Raw genomic sequence first — 13,217 nt, 5'->3', positions numbered from 1 at the left:
TCTGTCTGTCTGTCTGTCTGTCTATCTATCTATCTATCTATCTATCTATCTACATACATTCTCTCATGATTTATTGTGTCTAGTTTGGTATATTTACATAGAAATATTGTGGTGCATTGATGGGGCTTCCAGAAAACGGGCTATTTTACGTTCGCATTACATATAACAAGTGCTTTCAGATGACAGTGCAGGAGAACCTTCCACTCTGTCGCTCCCTCCTTGTCATAAGTGGACTGACTTATGGCTGAAGTGATTTTCAATAGGTAAGTCACGAACAGCGAGCACAGTCACACGTCATGATCTGTCTCAGGTATGACAGAAGACAAGCGTCAGCTCTCCTCTTCGGGGCGGCCGTCATCACCACCGCCTATTAACGTCAATACGGCCATGCCGGCGACGTACACACACCAAGACACCATCACCATGAGAAAGACGGAGAACATACCAAGGCTACGGTTGCCTCGTACGACAGTGATTGTCCTCTCGAAGCTGGTGCGGGGGGGCAGAGGGGGCGCCTGCTGCCTGTCGTCGCTTTCCATGTTGCCGAGCCGATGACGCAGCTCGTGCTCCTGACGGAGAGACACAGCAGAGGGCAGATGAGTGCGCTGATAGATGTATTTACCGGCGACGGGCATCTTAAGGTCGACTAATGAGGCCAATTAAAGATGTTTAGTCAATTAGTTAAATGGCACATTACTTGTCACATCATCATTAATGCCTGCCTTTCATCTAGACCATATAATATGAATAATAACAATAATAATAATAATAATAATAATAATAATAATAATAATAATAATAATAATAATAATAATAATAATAATAATACAAATAAGATGTAGCTTCCATACAAATCACAAACACTAATTTTGGACACGTCACACTGAATAAAATTCAAAATAAAGTGCTAATAGGCACTTTATTTATAGTGTCATCATAGGCTAGCATCATTTCGTGCTAACATGCTAGACAAAGTAAATCTGAATCCTGTATCAGATGATAGGGCACAGGGTGAAATACTGTTGAGAAAAATGCCACTGCAGCATTTAATTGAAACGGTACCACGATGCAAATAAAAGCTTCTTTATGAATGCGAACCATGTGGTCACCTAAGAAATGTTTCACACTTAGTCTTTGACCAAATTTCCACTTGGTGCGTTTGTCTAAAATTCTAATTTGGGCTCTGAACCAGTCTTTACGTTTAGTTTTACATATTTCACATGTTTGTCAAGAGTTTTGGTTTCATGTTGTGTGTTTACAAGTGGATCAGCAGCCCTTCAGCACAGCTTTTGTGCAGTGCAGTAGTCCAGGAGGAAAAAAAGAGCAAAATGTAAGTTTGTGTGGAAAAACATATCTTTGAATTTTTTTGAAAACGTTAATAATGCATATTTTCACTGGTGCTGTACACTTTGGCAGTATTCATGTATTTTTCCTAAAGCCTTTATTGTTGCATAACTACAGAGTCCCTCTGGAGAAAATAAATAATGCGGGGCCAAGAGATTTATTGTTGTCATTTCCATGCATGCAGAGACTGTATGGAGCCCGATTGTTGCTCTAGCCAACCAAAAGTTTACACTTTTGAAAATAATAGTGGAGTATTTTTTTTACCTTTATTCACGAATAACAAACAACTTTACTCCAATACCGACAGCTGCAACTGAAATTTAATTATCTTGTGGTTACGCAATAACTATGTTGTGGTCACTAGAAGGGCTCTGTGCAGTCCTGCAATCAAAACGTCTTTTTGTCCTGCCGTGCTGTAGTCGCTGGGTTGTATGTGTTTTTCGGCCTTGTTTTTGTCGTCAGGTTCCAAAACTTTCACGTGAAAATATATTTTTTCAATTTCAACAATTTTAATTTAATAAACAATAGCTGTTCTCCAAATCACATCTTTTTGCTTGTATCTCTCAGTGAGGTACACTTCAAAGTGATTCACATATTGTGTGGAGAACAATTTTCTTCAGGCTACTGTTGTCCCACAATAGTGTGCACCTGTTCTGTGCTCACTGGAATGATGATGAGCTCCTCCAAACACCAGCTTACCAGACTTTTAATAATATTTACAACTTGCCAACTGAGTAATGTTCTGCAGTTAGGATGACAATTTAAGACAAAAACGAATTAACAATTTAACTCAACATATTTGTTGAGGGTCTCTACGGTCTTTTTTTTTGTACCATTTTGAGTGCACAGATAATGTGCACCTCATCCCTATTGGTCCCACGGCAAGGCACAAGGCAATTTTCAAGCCAACTTCCACACCACCAGCAGTTTAGTTAAGAGCAAAGAAATGCAGGAATTACACTTAAAAAGAAAAAAACTGAGACTGTGAAGTGTAACACCGCATTCAGTCGTTAACAACTCTGAACCATCTCTGCATCACTCGCGGTGGTTACTGCTGTGGAGGCAAAGACGGTCCTTCAGATGACCGTCGTCTCTCCAAGGTGAAGGCCTTACGGATTGATTGGGAATTCTAACAAACACAGGGCGAAAAGACTCCTTCGCTGCCTGTGAACGCAGCCTCCAGAAAAAAAGAAGGTGCAAGGGGGAGATCGTCTTTGAACCTTCACAGGAAGTACCAGCAGAACCAAAGTTCTGAGGCTACTTTGCGATGAGCCCACCTTTGATGAGAACACACTTGCCGCTTCAAGTTTACGCACGCACGAGTACGTGCACGTGTGCTAGATGTCGAGGCGGCGCGCCGTGCCCTTGTCGGGATGCCGATCCGCACAATGAGAGCCTTCCGTCGGAGGAGGCGATCGTCGCTCATTGTGGACGAGCGAGCACAAAAGAGCGGCTTCAAGAGGATTGTGGAAAGGCCACAAAGGAGTGACGAGTCTTTGACACGGAGCACTTTCTCCCGGCTGACCCAGTGATACCGATACAGCCGCCTCTAAGCCGCTCGCTACGGAACGTGAAGAGAGAGCGGAGACTCGGAGGTCGGAGACTCGGATGGTGGAGATTCGGATGGTGGACGGCGGACGACTCCCAGGTTTGCGTGGAGAGGAGCAAAGCTTTCTGGGAGATGGACGAGGACAAATCCTCTGACATGACTCGAGTTCACGAAGGGAGCAGTTTAGCACTCAGGTCCAGTGTGCAAAATCTTTCAGCAAGCTCGGTATTTAAGGAAGCCTGCCTGACAGCATGTTTCGTATTTAGGTCACTGTCTGGCAACTTCCTCAAATATAGGGTTTCCTTAAAAAATGGCGCGGGAACATGGCAGCAAGACTCTTGCTCTGTGTATCTTCTTATAGATATGACTGTTCTAAGGGTAGGAAAACTAAATTATTTAATTGTACTGCAAGTATACACTTTTATTAATGTACTCATGGGCAGTATGTCAAGCTTTTACCAACATCAAAATCATAAATCAAGCCAAATTTTACACACTAGACCGTTAAATGGTTAATTTCAGAGTTGGCTGTATGAAATCCACACAGGAAGCCTCACAAGTCACTCTGGAAAAAACAACAACAATGTGTCAAGTGAGGAGAGGAAAAGAGCATATTGTCGTCTGGCATACCGTGGCAGCGTAGCACAGCCGGGCTATGTTGTTGTCCTCTGGGATGAAAGCGTTGGAGTTGGCGTTGGGCTCCTCTGCCTCGGCTAGCAGCAGGCTGACCTGAGTGTGGCTGTCGGCGTCATCGCAGGAGGCCCGAGTGCTCCTCTCCGAGATGGGCGTCAGGCCGCCGCACAGCTCCAGCTGAGCAAAAGCGAAGGAAATTGAAAAAAAAATAAGCTGAAATTATATACTTTTTTGTTGTTTTTTCTCTAAAACTCCTGTCTGTTTAAATGTGAGTAAACCCTCATGGAAGCAAACAGCCTGGAGGAGGTGACTAAATTAGACACCCTCTTCTCCTCTCCCCCACTCTCTCCATCTGTAGTGTGGTCGAGCATTGTGTTCGTCTCTCAGCCGCATTAAATATTCAGGCGGCCTGTAACAGGATTCTCTGGGCCTTGTTACCATGCCACAGTCCACAACAAAAGCACCCAGGCAAACCATACGGCATACTCTCTACAAAAAAAATAATAACAGACATTCAAGGAGTTGAACAACATATCACGTATATAAACATATATATATATATACATATATATATATACATTTTTTTTTGGTGAAGAAGTCAAAAACGTTCAACACTAAATGAATACAGAGAACAAATTAAAAACATTTGTTTTTTATTTCTATTAGAACATCTGACTACATTTGAGATGTCATCTTCCCATTACATTCCATAACAAACACTTTCGTCATTCTGGCAAGATTACAGGAAAAGGAAATCCCTGGTTTTAGGTGCATATACTTGTCAATTTTGTAATTTGCAAAAAAGCCTCAAAAGACAAACTATAGAGCAAAATGAAGTGTAAAACAATTCAGCATCATCGTTTGACAATTTTTCAATACTGATATTTTCCAACAATGACTATAATTGGAGAATGTCAACGAATTCCCCAGAACAGGGAATACTTTGTCTCTTACATATTTCTTTAATTTGCTAGACCTTCTAGAAGGTAGGAAAACATGGCACGTTACGCCACAAGAGTCCCAGATGAGAAATAAAACAAAAGAAATTGAAACGATAGAATCGTTCATTGTGATGATGACGATGGAGCAAGGCCAACTCCAAATCTAGATCCTAAATTCCTGCAAAAAAAACCTAGACTCAATGTTAACAGGGATTTTGTTATGACAACTAAAATCTATTCATATCATTATTATTTTATTCAAAGTTGCACCATGTCATGTCGCCAAGTGTATCTACATGAATTCCCCTTCATTCAGTCACACATCAAAATGTCAGAATGAAACTTCACCGGGTTGTGAAGTGCATTGTATCAGCGGACTACGGAATTGCAAGCAATTTTAAATATGACAACGGTATTTAGATGGAAACACAATTATGTACATGCCAAGGAGGAAGTCATATTAATCATGTCTTTGAATAAATATATAATACATATAACATATTTGAGCAAAAGTGCACTATCCAAGTGTTGCCTGAATACATACAGGCAGTGGTTTGGTCACTCCGATGTGGACGGTGCCGTAACCGGTGGACTTGAGGACGTGCACGGCATAATCCAGGCTGGATCCCTCCAAGTCAGTCTCGTTAACGAACATGAGTCGGTCACCGGGCAGCAGGCGACCATCTTGGTCGGCCACACCTCCGGGCACCAGGGACCGGATGACCAGCACTGTCTTAGTGGCGTCCTCTGGATCCTGCCGTCGGAGAGAAGTGGCAGTTTAGATAAGTGCTTCTCAACTGGTCGAGTCTCAGGACCCACATTTATTTCCTTATCATGACGTTGCGACTCAAATTTATTTCATAGCGCTCAAATTATATTCTACAAAAATAAAAATGGTAGCCCACTATCTACCATGTCTAGTAAATAAACTGTTATTATGTTATGATTGAATTGCCTTGTGTCCTGCAAAATAAATGGCCAACATTTTCTGTATAAGTATTTACAGTATGTATGTTTATATATATATATACATATATATATATATATATATATATATATATATATATATATATATATATATATATATGTATATATATATATATATATGTATATATACATATACATATATAAGCCACAACCCAATCATAACAGCTCCCTGACCCACTTTTGGGTTGCAACCCACCAGTTGAGAAACACTGGTTTAGACAGCGTAAAAAAACTAAAACAAAACTAAAACACCAGAATTAACAGCTTAAACTAATTCATTAAAAGCTGGCTGATTCATTAATAGCCACATCTGAAGTAAATAACACTCTGAACTATCAAGTAGCAACTGACAAAGTGGCGTGGTAAAAGAAAATTAAAAGAAATCTTGACAGTTTTCTTTCCATCACCGGCTCTCGCTTCATTCTACCTGCCACTGATATTCTCCCTCGGCAGCCTATTTCAGTAGGTTCTATTTTTAGAGCGTCGGCTCGGGGGGTCACGTGTCTGACCTGGTAGTCCAGGATACTGAAGCCCAGTCCGGACTCGCCTTTCTCCAGCTCCACCACCTGAGGCTCTCGCTCCCACATGGCCAGAGGAGGTGACATGGGGGGCACGCCGCGCTTGGTGATGTCCTCAGCTGTCGGACAGGGGATGACACAGCCCTGGTCCAGCTGGGAGCAGGAGGCGAACACACATATAAACACACACACACACACACACACACACACACACACACACACGCACACACACACACAAACGGTTTTCAGTCATTTTATTAGCCAGACTTCTGTTAATCAGTCTCGCTCACTCACTCCATTGCAAAAAGAGCGCTGCTTCACCTTGTCGTTGAACTCAGCCAGCAGCTCTTTGAGGGTGAGGCGGACGTCGTTGTCGTCGTCTTCGTCGTCGTCGCTGTCGGGGATCGATGGGGCCACGATCCGAGAGCACACCAAGTGAACGTGCATCGGCAGCTCTTTGAGGATATTGACCACTTCCTTGTGCGTCTCGCCGATGAGAGGGATCCCGTTGGCCTGCCAGGGTGACACGAACGTTACCTGAAGATGCATCATTTTCTAAACTCTACTCTCACTGGCCACTTTATTAGGAACACTACGTTGGTACCAGGTAGCTATGGAAAGGAGCCAGTCAAGGGACTGCAACTGCAGATATAGGTTGTAACTAGTGATGACGTGAGTTATCATTGCTTTTCTATGGTCTCCAACCGGTCTGAGCATTCTGACCCCTGACCCCTGACATCAAATAGGCACTGTCCTCCACAAAACTGCCACTCACTCACTTCTCTTTTTGTAACCGTCCACTGTAAAACCGAGAGACGGTTGTTATATTGTTGAAACCCCAGAAGATCGTCTGCCACCAACATCCACGGTCACCACGTTCACAGTCAAGTCACTTCAATACCCTTCCATCTCCATTCTTTGAACTTAAGTAAATCGCCTTTCCTACACCTACATTCCCAAAGGGAATGACCTACTTTTGTTTGATTGGCTGACTGGCTATTGACATTAGCAAAAACTTTAACATCCCAGCATGATGTACATCCCTGAAGTATTCCGAAAGCAAACTTCTGTAAAAAAAACATTTGAATGTTATACCAATGTTCCTGTGCCAAAGAAAGAATAATTTCACTCTACAGCAACTGTGTGAGGCCTGCTGAAAAGGAAATTACACTGAACAACAGCATTGTTGAACTGCAGCACAGACACAGGATTGAAGCAAACAGCAGGTCATTAGTGAGCGAGTGGAGACATAACGCGCAGTGTCTCAGATTTCTCCAGACAGCTCATCACTGATGAGTGATATATGTGGGTGCCAGAACCTGCCCGGCGCAGAGCGAGGAGGGCGAGCTTCCACTCCCCTTCAGTGCAGGCATATCAGCCCAGAGACAGGCATCAGACTCCCACCTACCTCCGCATGATATCATTTTTGCGCCGCAAAAACAATGTCTTGGATTTTTAAAAATGAGCGCTTTGGCTTAACTCAAATATTTGTTTCTTTCAATTAATCTGTTTTAGCCACAACCTCCCAAGGCAGGTGGGTTTCTGCAGGAATTGGTTTGTCTGAATCTCGCAAAGTGACATTAAAATGTTCAAAACTAAACAGCAATTCAAAATATGACCTGACATGAAATTTTGCAAAAAAAAAGGAATCTACCGCAATCCAAACAACGGAGGCTGAAGTCCTAAAGAAAACATCAGGCTGCAGCTAACTGTCTCCACTGGTGTTGAGGACACCACATTAGCCCAAAAGAAGGTTACATTATCTGGCCAAATCATCCTCTAAGCTACTTTTTCAATGGGCACTACCCCAGAGGGACATGACATACATACGATGTTAAAGTCCCAGTGATTGTCACATCCCGAAGGATGCAAAATTTGTCTTCCGCATTTGACCCATCATCCCCTGAGGGAGCGGGAGGCAGCAACGGTGCCACGCCCAGGAATCATTAGGTGATCTAACCCCGCAATTCTAACCCCAAATACTGAGTGCCAAGTAGGGAGGGAGTGGGTACCATTTTTACAATCTTTGGTATGACCTAGCCGGGGATCGAACTCTACCACTCTACCAGACCACTGAGCTGGTTTATGTACGGTACGCCAGGGTTAGGGTCATTTTTGTCGTGGATGTGGTGTCAAAATCAGTCTGTGCTGTGAGTATCTGTCAGTTACCTCCAAAATCTGGTCTCCAAGAAAGATTTTGCCACTTTGGCCAAGTGGTCCCTCTGGTAAGATGGAGCACAGGTAGTGGTGACCTGCCCGAGCTTCCAGACTGATACCAAGACCACTCGTCTCACCAAAGCGCTCCAGCTGGCATACCTTCAACAGAAATGTTGAGAAGAGTATTTGCTAAATACCATCACAAAGTCTTGCCCAGGTTGTACCCAAAAACATGCAGTGTTTAAATACAGATATTTTTGGATTACATAATTCTGCGCTCACGCTTATGACAGAGAGACTTACGATAACTTCGTATCGTGGACCAACAGCGCGCTGCCACCTCCCCTGCAGGTCTTCTTCCTCAGCTGGCGTCAGCTTCACACCTGCAAAAATTGTAAAAATACATAGACAGTTATTCTCAAAATAGAAAAAGACACAATAAGAGGTTAGAATTATTACATCAGCTGTCTGACAGACTCAACACGACACTGAGCCAGGGGTCCATATCAGAGGAAGCTAATATGGTTCTTGCAGGACAGACGGAGAGTTAATATAGTCTGTCTGAGTCATGTGGTCTGTATCATACCAGCGAAGACTGAATTCACATTCTTTCTGAATGAACTACTCAGGATGTGTATGTATGTGGATATGTATAGAAATTGATAGCAAATACAATATGATTTCATATGCATGCTTGTCATATGCAGTTCCAGTGTTTGACCTTCTCACTGAATATAATTCATCTTCATATATATTATTCATATAAAGACGTACAAAACATACATATATTTTTGCCCCATTCTGAAGGCTGCAGTAGATGGAGAGGTTGTACTACTGAGAAACACATAATTACACATCAAACCAGATTTTTTGCATCCCCAGTGGGACCACTGTGAGCAGCACTGAAAAGAGACATAAATACTCTTGAAAGACCGAGGCGCCATTAACACTCATGTCTCATATTATTATTATTTTTTCAAATGTTTTCACTTCCAAGGATGATGTTCATACAGTTCTACCTGAAGGTTCCAGAGCACTATGCCAACAATTCCTTCTTTGGATTTTAACACCAATCCACCAGCTTTAACCGAAAATATCGTGTGGATAATTAGTCCAAATGAAAAAAGAAAGACTCTTTCTCTTAAATTTCTATCCTACACTTATGTTCATATGCACCAGCTACATGCACAAGTATTTCCAGAGCTTTGTACTGCACAGACATCTTATGTATTGCCGGTTGCCATGTTGAATCATAGCATTGGGCCTTCATTAATGTTGGCTTTCACTGGTTGTGATAAAAAGGCCTAAACCAGAGTGAAGCTACTCAAAGCTGATTCAACAAACTCAAATCATCTGTTGTGAAACTAAGAGTTCCTCCTATTCACTGTTAGTCGACACAGTTTATTGAAGCTCCTTTTTCAAATCAGCCCCAGAAGTCAGCCGCAGCCACCGAGACAGGTAAACACGCAGAATTACGGTGCGCACGCTTGTCTTTCTGCGCCTCATCAGATTTGTATCTCGGCAAGCCAATGTTTTCCTACCCGTCTCAGCCTGACGGCAATCAAGGCAGTCTTGGCTGATGGAAAACATGTGAAGACGAACTTACCGTTCGCGCAATCATGCCGAGGTCGTCTGTTGGCGTACGCCGCTCGCCGGGAGATTTCACGCAGCGAGCTGATTCCTGAGAGATGGGAAACATATTTGTGAGACACCGGGAGACAAACGTATTCAAACCCCCCGTCGAGTCTCAGAGCAGTCAGTGCGAAGAAGACCTCAGCAGACACTGAAGCCGCGAGGAGTCACAAAGTTCGTCATCCGCCCAAACAAAACGTGCTGAAATAACAGCTTCAGCGACTGTGAACAAACACTTGATGACAGAGCCAGGTCGGTTTCAGCGTGCTGTTTCAGCAGGATGACTCAATATGTTGCTCGTCTCTCAGCCCCGAAGCACCTGTCTCTTGAATCTTGTTGAGGCCCACTCGGTAGGGGTTGCCCTCATGGAAGCTGTGGGAGTGTCGGAGGGGCTGCAGCGGAGGGGCAGGGGGCAGGATGTGACTCAGGCACACGGCCTTCCTCAGCAGCCTCAGTCGGACCAGGGGACCCGTCCTCCTAAGCACCTCCATGGCCCGCTGCTCGCTGCAGCCCTGCAGGCTCACGCCATCCACCTGGGGGAGGGGAAGACAGGAGGAGGAGGGAGAAGAATGAAAAAAAAAAGTAAGCAAGTAAGAAAAGAAGGTTGCACTGTGGAGGTACAGAATGGGCTGTAAGACGAGGAAATCAATAGTAATAAAAGATAATTATATACATATATAAAAAAAAGCAGATTGAATGGAGGATTGCAGTTGGAATAAATCAGGCGTTTTCATTCATCAGCTAAAAAAGAGACATCAGCTGTTGTGCAAAGTCTGCATATTTTGGACGCTGAAAGTGGTGAAATCCAGCCGAGGATACATTGAAGGCAATGAGCTATTTGTAATTGGGAAGTGCACTTAAAAAGTGCACTTTTTGCTTCTTCTTGTTTTTTGCTTCTTTTTTTTTGTTTCCGTTGCACTTACAGAAAGGATAATGTCTCCGATGTGGATGCGCCCATCTTGGTCGACGGTGCTGCCTTTCACGATGCTCTTCACAGTCACGCCAGCGCTGTACACTAGGTGGGAAACAAACGTCCGACAGGAAACATTGAATCGACTGAGAGAACACTGAGTGGGAAATGGAAGAAAAAAAAAAAAACGCACGGAGGAATTCTTTCACAGTCACTTCCGCCGACTTCCGACTTTATTACCTGAATTCAGGTCGCCGATGTAGCTTGAAATGGTGAAGCCCAGGCCGCGGCTGTTTTTCGTGAACTGGACGCTGAACTCGTGGTCGTCGCTCAAGTTGTCGAGCTGGATAGAAATGAGGAGATGAGGTGAGACATTTGCGTTTCCGCTAAAATGCGACGTTGGCAACGTTGGAGACACCCACCTTGCCATCCAAGCTGTCCTGGCTGAGGGCGGGAGAGGACAGGTGGTTGTCGTTTATCAGGTCTCTGGCGATTAGCAGCTGCACTTTGCTGCCGGCGTTCCGCAGGACCTGGGACACGGGATTGTTTGCTATCAAAAAGGTCCAGCGGGAGCGCGTCGCAATTGATAACGCCGGCGCAGGTAGTAGTAGGGGAGGGATTTTTCAAAACACACTTTCTAGGCAGGCAACAACGGGCTGACAATGCACACAGTGCACCGTGACTCAGAAGCTGCTGCCAGTCAAACATCAATCACACTCAGTGCGTCTTCCCCGCTTCACTCCACATCCCTTTATCATACCGGCAGCAAATAAACTATTTGGAATGCATAGATGCGTCAACCTGAAATTCGACGTGTTTAAAAACTGACAGTGAAGAGCCTGTGACATTTAAAGACATTCTGTTTATCTCCTGCAAAACTTAACGACTAAGTTTACAGAGCCTTCGTCTACAAGCTTTAAAAGCTTTTCTTGTGTTTGTTGCACTTCCAATTTGCGGCTGACCAGTAAAAAAGCTTGCAAAACAACTAAACAACAAGATAAACAACTCTTCAAATGGCACAAAAAACAATGCACCCCTTTATTATCTTATTGTTGTATGTTCTTACAACTGGATCAGTACCTGTGCCACCTGCTCGCTGTTCATGCCTGCCAGTTCCGTGTCTCCAATGCGCAGTATTTGATCTCCGCTGCGCAGGCGCTTGTCCTAAGAAGTCCCACATCAACAGCAGTCAATAAATATATTCAACACTCACCAGCGTTAAAACCGCAACACTTGATAAGTGTTGTGTACCTCGTTGTGTATCTGTGTGATTGCAGCCTGAGACCAAAAACACGCAGACGCACAAGTGCTACAGAAAATGTTGAGAAATGCCGCAATCTATGCAGAGGCAAAAACACACAAACTTGGGAAACAAATGTGATAGAAAAATGTTGCAAATATCCCAAAACGCACAAACCCCCAAAACATCTGGAAGCGAGAAATGCGGTAAATTGAAAAAACAAATCCAAAATGCACCAGACCACTGGGGGGACCCAGCGAGCTCACTAAAATTAGCTACGTAAACGTGTTGCTCTTCTATAAAATTGGAGAAGATTACGCTAAACAAGAAAAGTAATAAAGTAAAGCGTAACTTCCTCTCAACAAATGTTGCCAAAGGACCGAGGCCTCCAGTTCAGTTTGCAGCAGTTGTTTTGATGCAGGCAGTTACATTAGATTTGTTCCTGTTCACTGAGGTCAACAAATCACCTGAAGACTAGAGGAACCGTGCCCGGTAGAAGAACACACATTAACCTCAAAATTATTTTCCCCCTCCAGCTGAGTTTAGCAAGACTATCCACAAGTTTTGTGAGTTGTTGTTGTGAGTTTATTCTTGCATCAGAAACAATAAATGCAACTGAGATGGTGAAAGGCTTGTGAAAATATGTTGAGAAGGGTGTAAGAATGTTGTGCACAATCTCTCCATGTCTTTAATGGGACAAAGTTTGGCCCTGAGGGGCCCCCCTTTTCAGGATGGCAACCACCAAAGAAGGCCTGGGGGCTGGGAACGGGATTAAAGAAAAGTGCATGCGGATTCAGTCTTTCTACATTATTTTTAATGATCCTTGCGATGAAAACTCAGCGACAGTTAAAAAATGTGCCAAGCTGATGATTCCCTTGGTGGTTGGCTCGGGCAGCAGAGCTCACCTGTCCTGCGGCTCCACCTGGAAGGATGGTTTTGACCATGACTCCAGTGCTCCTGCCCCCTATGATGCCAAAGCCGAGCCCCTTGCCGTCATTGGTCAGCTCAATCAACTCCACGTGGCGCCTCTGACGTGTTGGAGGTTAAAGGAAAATGGGCGGGGACACACAGGAGGGAAATAAGGAGGAGTCCTTGGACTGCTGCACCTCCACCACGGGGAAACGGCTACTCTAGTTGGAGACGTGACACCTGATATATGTGAGCCTGCCCTACCTCGTGTGCTATGGCGGACAGGTTTCTCCCCATCGACAGAGTGCGCGAGATCCGAGGAGGGGTGCAGTACTGGATAGATAGATAGATAGATAGATAGATAGATAGATAGATAGATAGATAGATGTTAAGCATT

The 13,217-nt window shown here is 43.9% G+C and overlaps 1 protein-coding gene across 1 annotated transcript in view; it reads right to left on the bottom strand.

The window, feature by feature from the left end:
• The window catches only part of LOC142897896 (multiple PDZ domain protein-like), a 43,938-nt gene that overhangs the window by 25,596 nt on the left and 5,125 nt on the right, over nt 1-13,217 (bottom strand). The window contains exons 5-19 of the mRNA XM_076040523.1: nt 13,085-13,153; nt 12,817-12,939; nt 11,752-11,835; nt 11,094-11,201; nt 10,912-11,014; nt 10,685-10,776; nt 10,081-10,294; nt 9,736-9,810; nt 8,433-8,512; nt 8,142-8,288; nt 6,294-6,485; nt 5,964-6,125; nt 5,012-5,221; nt 3,524-3,703; nt 446-569 (exon numbers count right to left, since the gene is read on the bottom strand). Of these exons, the coding sequence (XP_075896638.1) occupies nt 446-569; nt 3,524-3,703; nt 5,012-5,221; nt 5,964-6,125; nt 6,294-6,485; nt 8,142-8,288; nt 8,433-8,512; nt 9,736-9,810; nt 10,081-10,294; nt 10,685-10,776; nt 10,912-11,014; nt 11,094-11,201; nt 11,752-11,835; nt 12,817-12,939; nt 13,085-13,153 (1,963 nt within the window). The remainder of the gene's footprint in view (nt 1-445; nt 570-3,523; nt 3,704-5,011; nt 5,222-5,963; nt 6,126-6,293; nt 6,486-8,141; nt 8,289-8,432; nt 8,513-9,735; nt 9,811-10,080; nt 10,295-10,684; nt 10,777-10,911; nt 11,015-11,093; nt 11,202-11,751; nt 11,836-12,816; nt 12,940-13,084; nt 13,154-13,217) is intronic.

Source organism: Nelusetta ayraudi, unplaced genomic scaffold (assembly GCF_046127955.1).
Source record: "Nelusetta ayraudi isolate G7.1 ecotype Tasmania unplaced genomic scaffold, CSIRO-AGI_Nayr_v1 ptg000004l, whole genome shotgun sequence".
NCBI lineage: Eukaryota > Metazoa > Chordata > Actinopteri > Tetraodontiformes > Monacanthidae > Nelusetta > Nelusetta ayraudi.
The sequence above is the reverse complement of the archived record's forward strand: the minus strand, read 5'-3'. Positions and strand labels throughout refer to the sequence as shown.